Genomic DNA, 13,081 nt, shown 5'->3' with positions numbered 1-13,081 from the left:
TGTTGAAGTCTTGCAAAGAAAAAGTTCTCAGATTCCCCACTATCAACTTAACCATCTCTTGCAGTGTTTTTCTCTTAGCATCTGGTGTTGCAACATCCACCCTTTCGTGCCAGCACCAAGGACAAACATTGAATTACGCTGGATATTGCTAGTTGAAGTGACAGAGTAACTGCAGTCATTGACACCTGTTTGCAGAACGTTTCCAAAGCAGGGATGAGATTGAGAAGTGGGTCATTTGCAGCTTGGAAAAGGGAGGTGCAGAAATGGACTTGAAGCACATTTGCAGACTTCCAGATCATAATACAGGCTTTGCATTTTCCTCTTCTACCATTTTGGAAAACAATTTCATCAAACTTCCCTCTTTAAACACAGAAAATATAAATTTCTACTTGTAAAAGTGATGAAAATTCCACATGGGACACAGGACAAAAGAATGTTGTGGCTGGTTGTTCTTGGTGGCAGAGGAAAAAGGGCAAAATTGGCTTTCTTAGTGGTGGCACACTTCTCTGTTGGAAACAAAGTAGCAGACCTTGTCCTACAGGAAGTGCTAATAAGCAAATGTGATCTTGCCTGATTTTTAAAAGTAACTGTGCTGGAAAGCCTCTCTGAAGGTCTAGCTGGAGAATCTGGAAGACTTGTGTTGTGGACTGAAAGCCTTTCACACTGCAGTAGTGAACATTCCTATAAATATTTACATTTAAGGACTGGGAGAGAAGCAACTGGGATCTCCAAACTGATTGCTCGCGCTTGCTGGGAAGGTGCTGGTGGCCGGGCAGCCCCATCAGGCAACTTTGTGCTCACTTGGAAACATTGGCAAGGGTGTGCCCCTGTTTCTGGGACAGCACAACCCCTGTAGGGCTCACCAGCGTGGGAATGTCCATGGGCTGTCCCGGGACCTGCAGCTCAAGTACTGACAAATTGTCACAGCTGTGAGTCTGTCAGCAGCCTGGGGAACAAGTACTTTTTCTAGGATGCTATTCAGTGCTGGAGTTATTCCAAAACAAAACTGAGCCGCTGGCTCCACCTTTACTCTCTGGTTCAGAGCAGAACTGAGTAAGTCCCTCCAGGCAGTTACTGGGCAGTGCGGTGTGATTTTAACACAGCAGTTAGCTTAATGCATAATCTATTTGGGAAGTCTTTGCCCTTATGGAAACAGGGTGCTTGGCTCTGCTTCTGCACCGTGTAAACTGCCAGCCGTGTAACCCTGGCTTTGATTCTTTCCTGAAGATGTTTTATATGTGCATACAGGGGTAAGCATCATCTTAACTGCAGGCTAGACAAAATATTTTGCCTAGGGAAAAGAATAAAGAATTGCAAATAGGGAATTAAAATCTAGTTGAGTTCCACTGCATTGTCTTATGTGATAAGAGAATCTTGATGCATCTTTGAATAGCAGCCGGGGATAAATTCATCCAGGGTTTGCAGGTGGGCGGGGAACATAGCACAGGCAGTGTCTGTTTAATTTTGCATGAAGTATTAAACACAGTGTTGGAAGGATCTTTGTGATGAATTTTTCTTCGCTTTCCTTTGCACCGTATACCAGACGTGTGTTTGAGAGGAAGAGTGTGCTTCCTGAAAAGAGCTGCTTTGCCTCTCTGTATTTATCATTTGAATGACTGACAGACTAGGAAAAAGCTGTTGTTCTTTGGATATTTGTCATTACACATGCAGTTCTACAGGTTTCTGTATCACTATTCAGCTTTGCATTTAGGATGGAAGCCCACATACTTTAAAGCTCAAGTCTTTTTCCTCTGATGTGTGGAGGGAAGGCTGTAGTTTCAATTGGCTTCTGATCAGTGTGATTTTTCAAAACTTTGGAAAAGCATCTGTGTGAAGGGAGAGCCATGTCCTGTTTCAGAGAGAAAGTGGGGGTATGTGTGTAACACCTGATGCTCTGCATTCTGCTGCACCTGACGTCCTGGGTCTGTTTGGGATTTGCATTCTCCTCATACTTTCCCTCTGTGGTCATTTCATACTTGCACAACCTTGTGTTTGCTTTTCTTCAACTCCTTGGTGCTGTTGCCATTAATGGGCCTGCTTCCTCTGATGCCTTCAGGATGGGGCCTTCTTTATGGATTTTGTTCGCAGCCCACGTACAGCTTCAACCTTCTACTCCCAGGTTAGTTTTGGATGGGGTCTTGTCATCTCTGGCTTTTGGACTGAGGCAATGGAGAGTATTTGTTGTCTTGAGCTTGCCACGTGGGGAACCTGTGCTGGTTTCCAGATCTGCTCGTTGAGAGGGACATAACACAGCATTAACAGGACAGAGCGGCTGCTGGTGGTGGATGTGACTATTTCCTTCCACCATTCAATGTCTGTGATGTGCTTTGGATGTTGGTGTGCCCTGCCTTACTGTCCTTTGCAGTACTGTCTTGTCGACTACTGAAGCTTCTCTTTTTGTGTTTCACTAAGTGCTTGTTTTTCATCTTCCCTTGCTACACAAAATGGCAACAGCTTACTCATCTCGTTCTTGGCTAAATCTCTTCTGTGGTATTTGACTGACAAGTGGCTCTGGGGAGATCCAAGTCAAATTGTGTCCTTGGATTCTTAAGCAACTGAGGGCTGAAAATACTTGGTTTAAAAGAGTCATCGTGACTGAAGTTGTTTGTACATCCAACACCATTTAGGAGTTTAGCAATCAGACTGTGTGTCCCTGGAAAATAATGCTGGTTGAAGTGAGCTCTGAGGAGGGAGAGTGGATTTAGCTGGCTGGGGGGGACTGCAGATGACATGTTGGAGCATCTGCTGGTTTTGGCTACCCAAAAAGGGACATCTGCCATTGCAGAGTAAGAGATCTTTGGGATGTGAGAAATGCCATAAATAAAGGTTTGGTTATCAGACCTAACTCAAACTACCAGCTTTGTGATTTTTAGCTGTGCATGTGCTATGGGTTCATCATGGCAGACCAGCCCTCGTATTTATACCAGTCTGAGTTACTCTGCTGTTCGTGTTCTTCTACCCCACCTCTCTGGCTTTTATACAATAAGCCTTTCCTAAACCATACGTGTTAATGACAGATGGCAATTACAGCCTGTACTTTGCTGAATCTTTCAACATTCATGTTCTTCCTGAGATGATTTTATGATAATTTTGTGAACTATTCAGTCTACCATTGGAATAGCGCAAGTGTTCCTGCGGGAGGAAAGTGTTCTTGTTGTCTTGGCAACATAGGTGTGGGTGGGTGCCAGCAGCTCCTGATACTGCCCTAAGAAAGTCAGGAAGATGAGCTGATTTTGTGCATTATGAAACTTGAATTCCATGTGATACATTTGCATTTTTTTGGCTGAGGGTTAGAGTTGAAACTATATTTTTTCTTAACTGCTTAATAATTTCCTGTAGTGATTAAGTTTCCTGTTCTTTTCATTGCCTGTTTGTAATCACAGGCACTTACTTAACTTGAAAATATCAGGTTGGGACTGGTGTGGCTGGTTTGCTGGTAGTTGCCTCACAGCTGGTGCTGGGTTGGTTATCCTCATCTTTGCTGGGGTCTGAGTTCCATGTTTGTCAGTAGCTCTGTAGCGATGACAAAAGACTATTTTTTCCTTTCTGCTTGTGCTTGCCTTATAGTATTGCTTGTTGTTAACTAACTTGAGCTGAGATATGGATGATGCAGGGAGAGGAGAAAATGGGAAACAAATCACAGCAACATCTTTCTGAAATTTATGATGTATTTACTCCTTGCAGGTCTCTGTAGATCAATCAGTTCCTGCAACCTCAGAGGGCAACACATTGATAAACCAGGGGCAGTTACCTGATCGGAGCAATGCACAGACCTTGGGAAGTTCCCAGAGCGTTGTAGACCAAGTATATCCCACAGCTGGTGCTGCAGAGACCAGGTAAGAAAAGCACAGCAGCACTACACTGCGGTTCTGTTCACTCACATTCCCCTTTCTGGTGTCAAGGAATAGCACAAATGGGAACCTGCGAACAAGAAGTGCTGTGTCTGTCAGCACTAGAAGGCACTCGTCACAAGACCTCACTGCAGCGTTTCCACATGCAGAAAGAGTGGTGGTAAAATAAGCCTCACAACCCAGTTTTCCAGAATGGAATGAACACGAGGCCTGATTTCCCCACCCACAAAAAGAGCTTGACTCTTCAAGAAATGAAGAATGAATAAATTCCCTTTCTGAAATCTGTTACCAGAAAATCAGGCTTTGAATCGACATCTGTCTTCTGTCTGTTTTAGCAAAAGGAGGCCCTGCAGGTCTAACTGGATTGAGTAGGTTGATGAAATCCAAGAGGTTCTAACCTGGAGGTGGGACACTGAGGAGGAAGCAAAATTTAAAATAAACTATATTAGCACCTGTTTCCTGCAGTTGTATATTACAGTAAAAAAAAAAAAAAAAGCCAACCTCAAAATGTTTTCTTGCAGTTGCTCCTGAGCACAGCTGTATGTGTGCATTGGGTCAATATAGCAATGACCTGATGACCTCAAGGGGAAAATACAGGTCTCATGCTTTTAGTTGTCCTTCTTGAGATGAAAAATGCGGCAAAGTTACTGTAGGGGAGAGAGCTTTTTTCTGAAATGTACATATTTTAACAAATCTGGCAGCTTCCTTGATCTTTAACACACTTGTGTTTGCTTCCCAGCTCTCAGCAGTGTTCAGCAAGCACTCTGACATCCTCCTCCACCTTGATAGAGATTCTTGAAGCCATGAAACACCCCACGTAAGTTCTGAATATAAATACGCTTCACATCTGTCTAGATGTTTTGTAAGAGGACATGAGGCATGGAGTCACTCACAGGAGAGCCCCATGACAGCTCTAAAAGAGTTCCAAGCTTCCTTTTGTTATTCAGTTCCAATCTCTCCAACAAGGAATTTTATAGAAACTGAGATACGAGTATTCTTGCAGAGACTTCGATTATTAGAATCCCAGAGTCTTATCAAAGCAAAAATTCTCAGTAAGACACTAAAGTGCTGTCAACATCAGCTCTTCATCTTGTTATCAGAAGTCAATGATATGTCGCTCTGGGGCCATTGTGCCTTTTTTTGTCCTGTATCTTTATCCCTCCTCTTTTTTTTTTTTTCCCCAGCAGTGATTTTTGTGTTTGTAACCAGAAAGAACTATCAGTTAGTCCATGTTCTCACATGTGTCACTTGCTGTGATTCAGCACAGGGATCCAGCTGCTCTCTGAGCAGAAGGGCCTCTCTCCGTACTGCTTCATCAGCGCAGAGGTTGTGCACTGGCTGGTGAATAACGTGGAGGGCGTGCAAACCCAAGCCATGGCGATCGACATCATGCAGGTAACAGAAGCATCACAGGGTATAGGGAGGGCCAGAAATACCACGCTCTGTGAAGGAAGTAAAATTGTAGAGGAAAGCATAGCAATAATTTCAGTTTCTTGTTAAAATGCTCCTATTGATAGGTATTGAAAATAGCGTTCAACAGAATATGAGGTAATGGTGACATTTTTTGATTCCCTTCCACAAAGCAGCAATGTATTCTTCAGTAGTAATACATATTATTTTTTCCATTTATGTATGATGACAGTTCTGTGTTTAGCCTCCAATTAGCTCGTAGTTACCAAGAACTCTCCATTGTGTTAGAATTATGAGGCACTACAGTGTGCTTTGGTTTTGGTTTGAGTTTTGGGTTTTCTTTTGATAATTATTTAATGAAGTTGTAATAAAACCAGCACATGACCTCTCTTACGGATGCTTGATGTATACACACTTTATGCAAGATACACTGCTCGTGTTCATGATTTTTTCTTCCCTATCAAACTGTGTCAGGGGCAGAAGGCTGGAAACGTTTTGGAGTTCACTCCTCTGCTGAGATCCCGTATCAATTAGCAGAGAATGTAAAATGTTTCCAACCTCTTACCTTTCCTGTAAATCCATCTATAAAACCAGAGCAGGGGAAGGGAGGAAGGCAGACGTACGCAGAAAGGTCAAACACAATTTCTCAGGGAAATAAGGACTCACTACATTTACTGAGTATCAAGAGAAAACATTTGCTGATTTTCTTGTTAGGCGCAGATCTGGACAAAAAGATGTCAAGAAAAAGAAAATTATTTCCTAATGTTCTCTGGTGACCTTTTTATGTAACTAGAAGCATGACTTCTTTTTTATCTTGTTTGCTCTGTTCTCTTTTTTTTTTGTTCAGAAAATGCTAGAAGAGCAGCTTATTGTCCATGCATCTGGAGAAGCTTTACGAACCTTTATTTATGGCTTTTATTTTTACAAGATTGTTATGGACAAAGAACCAGACCGAGGTCAGCATTGTGTTATTACAAGACTTCCCTCATTATCCCTTTGCATAATTGGTAGTTGTACTTGATTCTTAGAGGTGCAGCAGAAATGTACTTCAGTAACAACCAAAAAAGCTGCTCTAGAGTTAAAGAAACTCACCCTTTTTTTTTTTTAATAAAGGAATTGCAGACAACATAATCTATTTTATTTTTCTTCCCCTTTTTTCAGAAAGAGCTACGTCTCTTTCTTGGTCTTGAACGCTTGTTTCTAACTGCAATCTGTCCCCGCTTTGCTTTCTGTTCAGTGGGCATGCAGCAGCCTGCGATGTGGCACACGGCGGCTGTGGATGATTTCTCCGCCTTCCAGAGGAAATGGTTTGAGGTGGCGTTTGTGGCAGAAGAGCTCCTGCACTCGGAAATCCCGGCGTTCTTCCTACCCTGGCTGCCCAGCCGCCCAGCCTCCTATGCAAGTAGGCACAGTTCCTTTAGCCGCAGTTTCGGAGGACGGAGCCAGGCAGCTGCACTATTAGGTAGATGCACAGCACAGGTGACAGCTGGGGAAGTTCAAGGGGATAGTTTGAAAGGGGAAGAGCAGCCAGCCAAGGGTATGATCTCACGTGGACCAGCAATAAAGCTGCAAATTTCATGCTGGCCTTACATGTGTCTTGCATGTGGAACTGTTCTTCTGTGCTGGAGGTGTGTTTCGCTGGCTGAGCAGGCAATTTTTGCTTCTGACTACTGGAATACAGTTAAAAGTATTCTTTAAATATTCTCTGTTCTGGAACCATTCCCCCATACCATCCTCAAGAATTCAGAAAGGAAAATACTGACTTTGTCTCCTTGTAGATCCAGAGAGACTCTTCACAACCTGTGATGTTTGTGGAGGGATAAGTTGTGAGAACAGCAGAGCAACCAAACTGTACCTGAAGTCTCAGGCCTAATTGCCTCCTGATGGCCAAAGCCATGGTGAGATCCAGATGTAGTAGAGAGGTTTTCTGTGATATTCTGGAGGCTTCTCAGCTAATCTGAACCATATGTAGCCAGACTTCTTACAGTCAAGTCTGGGAAGCCCAGCTACAGTAGGGTTTATGTATGGAAGATCTTGCTGCTGGGTAAGATACCATTATAACATCGAAAGCTCTGTAATGTGTGAAGTATAACACCGAGTACCACTAACAGCCCGCGAAACACACTCGCTGCGTGACTGACCGTGTTGCTTTGTCAGCTTTTCATTGCATTTCCAGGCCAGCCTGAGTCACTTGCTTTTGTTCCTCTTTCTCTGTTTAAAATTAGGAGAAAAATCATCGCCATGGAACTGCAACTTCAGATTTATTTAGATGCATGCTTTAAAGGCCTTACCAATTAAGGTTCAAAACAAAATTCTGCTGTTCTCCTGTTTTGTAAATTTGACCCTGTGAAGAGAAGACTTACTGCTGGTGTAGCATCAATTAAACCTGAAGTTACAGTGATCCTTGTGTGTTTCTGAAAGCCTTGTTTGAAGAGGAACAGCATCAGAAATGGGAAAGCATTAAGGGTAGGAAGCCTGAACTAACGGTTAATTCCCTGAAGCCAACATATGCAGGGTGTTTTTCTCTGTCACACAATAAATCTGTTGCCTTGGCCGGTATCCAGCCTCATTAGCTCAATGATTGGCCGGAGCTGAAGCTGGATTGTAGGCTGGTGTGAAAGTGGTGTGAAGGCTGGAGGCACTTGGGCCAGATCCTCTTCCAGCTTTGATCTCGTACTCACTACTTAGCCCAAGAAGACCACTTCGCTTTCCTATGTCTGTCCTCTTTTGTGAGATTAGAGGACTGAGACTCAGCATGCACCTGGGAAAAGGGCTGAAGAAAGAAGGGTGCTTAGTGCCCCTCGTGCCTTTTCCTTAAGGCCAGCCGGGAAAGAGTGTGTAACTTCAGCATGTGATGTAGTTACACACCTGTGTAGCTTCCCTTTTTCATTTCAGTTGGAATTATGTCCATTCTGCTATTTAACTGATTAGCAGTCCTTGGATGAAGGAAAACTGCCTCCAGATTGTTCATGCCCAGTCTGGTTATTCCAGGAATAAGAGTTCCTTGGAGAAAAATCCAGTATGGAACTTCTTTCTTACAAAGGAACTGATTTAGCTGATGTTTCTGTGCTGTCCCTTTTCTAAACAGTATTCAAAAAAACACCTTTACCAGTTCATCTGAGGCAAGGAGCTTCACTAAACCCAGATGACCTCTGGTCCACGTGACTTCATTTGTTCCCCCCTTGGCTTTGATTTGGTTGTGGTTTTAATTTCCTCCCCTCCCCACCTTCCCTAAATGTCAGGCTGTGACATGAAATTGCATGCAAGCGTTGGGAGCTCTGGAACAAGCTCCGTGTATCTCTAAAATCTTTATCCCTCCCAATTCCCTGTCACTTGCCCAGTGATTGTCCCCTTTCCCTTCCCAGTGGAAGTCTGACCTGTGATATACCTAATCTTGTCCCTTTTGATTTATAGCAGTGCATGCACTAGTGATTGTAGTCACGTACATAGCGTAGTCTGTGACTGGAGAATTACCTGCCTGCTCCTCTCTGATTTCCTCAGTAAATCATTAGCTAAACACTCAATAATACAAGAACAATTGGGAAGCAGGTGAGTCCTCTTAAAATCAGATCTACAGCAGCCAGACTTTATTCTATTAAAATTAGGGTGGTTTTATTTTGAAGCTTCTAAATTCAGACACAGGGATATTTCTCATTGGTTTTTAAGGTCCCTTTGATTAGCTCACGTGGTTGGACTGTGCTCTGTTGCTTTGCCTGTGAATTACAGCTATAGGCAAGGTGGAGCGAAGCTCCAGCCCTGACGGGGAGCTGCATCCTCTGGAAAAAGGAACAGTCTAAGGGAGCAGGGAGCTCATTCTTCACAGTGTGTGGGTTTGGGTGCACTGGACTGTGGTGTTACCACTGACCTCTGAGCTAACAACCAGCATCTACCTGACAAAGCTGATTTCACTTTACAGCTTTTGGGATGTTGTTTTCCAACAGACTTCATTGTAAAACTGGCAATGGAGTTCATAGTTCATTACAAAACTGGCACTGTAACCATCTAACCACAAGCATTGTGTTCACTGTGATATTCTACCAAAAAGGAGCAAGAAAATGAAAATCACTGGATGTCGGTCTGTCTGTCAATACCAGATCAACTCAGACATTGCAGATGATCCATTTCCCAAAGACAAAAATTGATCTTATTTACAAAACAAAACTGGGAGATATTCTTCCATTTTTATGGGTTTCTTTTTATTTTTTCTGTTCCTAAGCTGCAGCAATAGCAATATAAAGGATTTTCTTATAACCTTGAAAGCTGTCTCTAGCTAACATGCAGTAGAAGTGAAGGTGGAAACTTTCCATCTACCTCGAGGAAGAACGTCAACTGTTTTTTTTAAACACCATTAAGTTATTAAATTATAAGGTCATTTAATAGCTGACCACATGAAAGGGTGCACATCTTCCTCTACTTAAGCAAGAAATAACAATATCCATCCCCCATGCACACAGTTCAAAAGGTGAAGGTTTTTCAATATTATTGCAGTCCTTTGTTTTGTGTCAATTTTTAACATTATAGAAATGTTAAATTCTGTATTTGCCTAAGAAAATTTGAAAGTGGCAATGTGGTTCATAGCAGGACTTTGGTCTCCAAGTCAGGAGCTCTGGGTTCTGTCCCTGGCCTTGCCATCCGCTGTGTGACACCAGCCAGGTCACTTCCACTTTCCGTGCTTCTCTTCCTCTCTTGCCTCACATCCGAGGCTTTTCTTTCACCGGGATGCTGGGGTGGAGGGCAGGAAAGGAGCCGGATCTCGGGCACTATCCCAGCACCTACTGCAAAGCAACAGAAGGTATTGCAGGGATCCTGACGCTGCTGCATGAGGCTTGGCTGACTTCTCAGGCTTTTACAAAAAGTGTTGGGTGTGCAGTTTTAGCAATGCGGTAATGTGGGATATTGATATGGGGTTGAAGAGAAAAGAAGTTTAACTTCTAATCTCCATTAGCTGCGGAAAGTCCTGGAATGCGCCTGCCCTTTTTAACCGCGCTGTGGTGTGATTTCTGAGGGGTGCATATAGAAATATTAAAACCAATTTGGAATGTCTCGAGTATGAAGGAGCTGATGTCGTCTAGCCATATTTAATTATGGCACCAGCCGCTTATTGATTAGCTGCTTGATGCTTGGTTCTGTCTCATCATTGCAGCTGAAATGTCTTTTGACTGCCTGGGGAGGTAATTCTGTGGCACAGACCCCTGATATGAGTAATACTTAATAGGTTTTTTTTGTCTTTTGTGATCTGGATGAGCAGCATTCTGGGACTATTCTGCTAGCCCAAAAAATATTTGGGGAGGAGTGGGATGACAAATGCATTTCACATAGTTTGTCTTGTTCCTTCTGTCCTTTTTGTCCTGTCTCCCACCCTTTCTTTATTGCTTCTTTTAAACATACCCCTATTCCTTGGCTGCCTAGCTGCCACAGTGCCTGAGCAACGGACGGTGACGCTTGATGTGGATGTGAACAACCGCACTGACCGCTTGGAGTGGTGCAGTTGTTATTACCATGGCAATTTCTCGCTGAATGCTGCCTTTGAAATCAAGTTACACTGGATGGCAGTGACTGCAGCTGTTCTTTTTGAGATGGTAAGCGTCCTTGTGTTCTGGGTGGCCTCTGCATCCCTTGTGCTGCTGGGGATGTTGTTATGTGAAGCTGATAGGAAATATTGGGGAGAGACAGTGTGTTGGACCCGTTTTTATTTCCGTAAGTAATTTTTACTGATGGTCATTAGCATTGCTGCATCTGGTCATCATTTGTCATGCTATCTGCAGTCATTGTGTCTGCAGGATAGTCTTCTGCTGTTAATGGATTTCATGCACAGTACCAGAGGTCAGTACAGGTCAAGGTGATATTTCCGTCCCCCTTGGGCAGATCTTAAGCCCTGAGCTGGGTCTTTGGAAAGGAATCTATTTCACATTGCATTCCTTCTCCCCCCAAACATGAACATTTGAAATCTCAGTGGAATTGCTTTCATGACAGCACTTTTCCAGGCAGTGTGTTCTTCCTGTTCAGCAATACTGAAAACATTCTGAACGGAAAATGCAAGCAGTTTGTGTCATTTATTGTTTAATTTGGCGTTTTGTTTTCCCTTTTGTAGCTTCTGTAAAACTGAAATTATTTAGCACCATGTTTTACCCCATCCAGCCCAATAGCACTGGTTTATTGCTTTTGCTTTTATTTAAAATCTATTGTGCTGTTCCAGTAAAGCAGCAGTGCTTGGCCACTGATGATAAGTAGGCTGAATCAGTTCCTGAAAAATGTCCTATTTTAAAGTGCTTTCTGATTGATGTGGCACTTAAAAAAGGAAAGCCTGGTGTCTTGTGCTTGTCCTGCTTTGCTTACAAGGATGCTGGTGTGCTTGCCATGCAAAGCAAGCTGAGCTGGTGGAGAACTGAGCTTGTCTGATCGATTCTCGGGGAATGGGTTGCTCCTGTGCACATAAGTGCCCTTCTTCAGTTTGGCATATGTGGAATGATTCACTGTTTGAATCTCTTCTCAGGTTCAGGGTTGGCATCGGAAAGCCACATCCTGTGGTTTCTTGCTGGTTCCAGTCTTGGAAGGCCCGTTTGCTTTGCCCAGTTACTTATACGGAGACCCACTTCGAGCTCAGTTGTTCATCCCTCTCAACGTTAGCTGCTTGCTGAAGGAGGGTAGTGAGCATTTGTTTGATGGTAAGAAATGTTCTGGTTTACCCCTTGGTATGCTTTTCTGCAACCAGGTCCCTTCTGGCATGTAGCTCATATGGAAAACCTCATTTACCAGAGATGCGCGAGCTGGATGGAGGGCCTGTTTTCCCATTTTGGCGGCCCCCTCAGGAAGGGGGTGCACAGGGGAAGGTGCTGGCAGGTTAGCCAGCAGGCAACAGTGCATGAAGTTGGCAGCAAGAAGTACGGAGGCACAGGAAAGGTTGTCTCCATCACGTTGCAGACCCTCACAGACCCTGTATCAAGTAGTTAGTTTGTTTGACGTGACAATATACTGTAAGAGTCTGTCTTGCTGGTAGACCCTGCCCACAGCTGCTCTGTATTTGCATCCTGCATTTGTTTATTCTCTCCAACAGTGAGATTAGGCTTTCGTGACTGCCATATTTTTTTGTTGTTGTTGCTATGGTTACATTCATTGCAAGAATGTGCATGAGATTAAGAGCTAGAAATTGAAATCTCCTTTTCTGCAATGTGACCTCACCCTTTTGAGTGATGCTGTGGTGGTCTCAGGTGGAAGCTCAGTGAACTCTGTCCCCATGCACAGAGCATCAAAATTCCATCTTGAGAAAGGACAATTAGCAAAAGGCTCTGTTTTAAAGTAGTAAAGATGATCATTTTCTTTATTTTCATTAATTCTTGACCCAGTGTCCAGCTGTGAATGTGATACAATCAGTGACAAATCCATATGCTCTGAGGTCACTGTAGCCCCACTGAATTTGAACTAAGTATTTTCATAGTACTCTGTGGTGATGCACTGCAGCCCACTCTCCTTCCTTGCCCCCTCCCACACACCCCATTACGTTCCTCTCCTTCATTTTGAGAGACACAAAAGCTGAATTCAGGGGTGAATCTGCTAGTGCAGTGTACAAGACATGTCTCTAATAAGATGGCATTCAGGAGACAGCTGGCAGAAAAGAGATGACTAAAAGAAATGGCTAGAAAAGACAGAGTGCACAGAGGTCTTGTGAGGAAAACTGAAGTCTTGAAAAAGGAAATAAAGTGGCTTTACTAGGTAATTGTTACCTTTTTGTTTGTTCCAGGCTTTGAACCAGAAACTTACTGGGACCGTATGCATCTCCTCCAGGAAGCAATAGCGTACAGGTGCGTACAGGGTGACTGAAA

General features: G+C 43.4%; 1 protein-coding gene across 10 annotated transcripts in view; it reads left to right on the top strand.

The window, feature by feature from the left end:
• Positions 1–13,081, top strand: part of DEPDC5 (DEP domain containing 5, GATOR1 subcomplex subunit) — a 44,538-nt gene that overhangs the window by 28,688 nt on the left and 2,769 nt on the right. For 8 of the 10 annotated variants that reach the window (XM_082066623.1, XM_082066622.1, XM_082066625.1 and 5 more), the window contains exons 33-41: positions 2,057–2,119; positions 3,685–3,836; positions 4,591–4,668; positions 5,114–5,246; positions 6,109–6,217; positions 6,499–6,723; positions 10,671–10,840; positions 11,755–11,926; positions 13,000–13,060. In XM_082066623.1, coding sequence (XP_081922749.1) covers positions 2,057–2,119; positions 3,685–3,836; positions 4,591–4,668; positions 5,114–5,246; positions 6,109–6,217; positions 6,499–6,723; positions 10,671–10,840; positions 11,755–11,926; positions 13,000–13,060 — 1,163 coding nt within the window. The remainder of the gene's footprint in view (positions 1–2,056; positions 2,120–3,684; positions 3,837–4,590; positions 4,669–5,113; positions 5,247–6,108; positions 6,218–6,498; positions 6,724–10,670; positions 10,841–11,754; positions 11,927–12,999; positions 13,061–13,081) is intronic. The other 2 variants (XM_082066628.1, XM_082066629.1) reach the window with 2 other exon arrangements.

This window comes from Streptopelia decaocto (assembly GCF_964273445.1).
Source record: "Streptopelia decaocto genome assembly, chromosome: 15".
Taxonomy (NCBI): Eukaryota; Metazoa; Chordata; class Aves; order Columbiformes; family Columbidae; genus Streptopelia; species Streptopelia decaocto.
The sequence above is the reverse complement of the archived record's forward strand: the minus strand, read 5'-3'. Positions and strand labels throughout refer to the sequence as shown.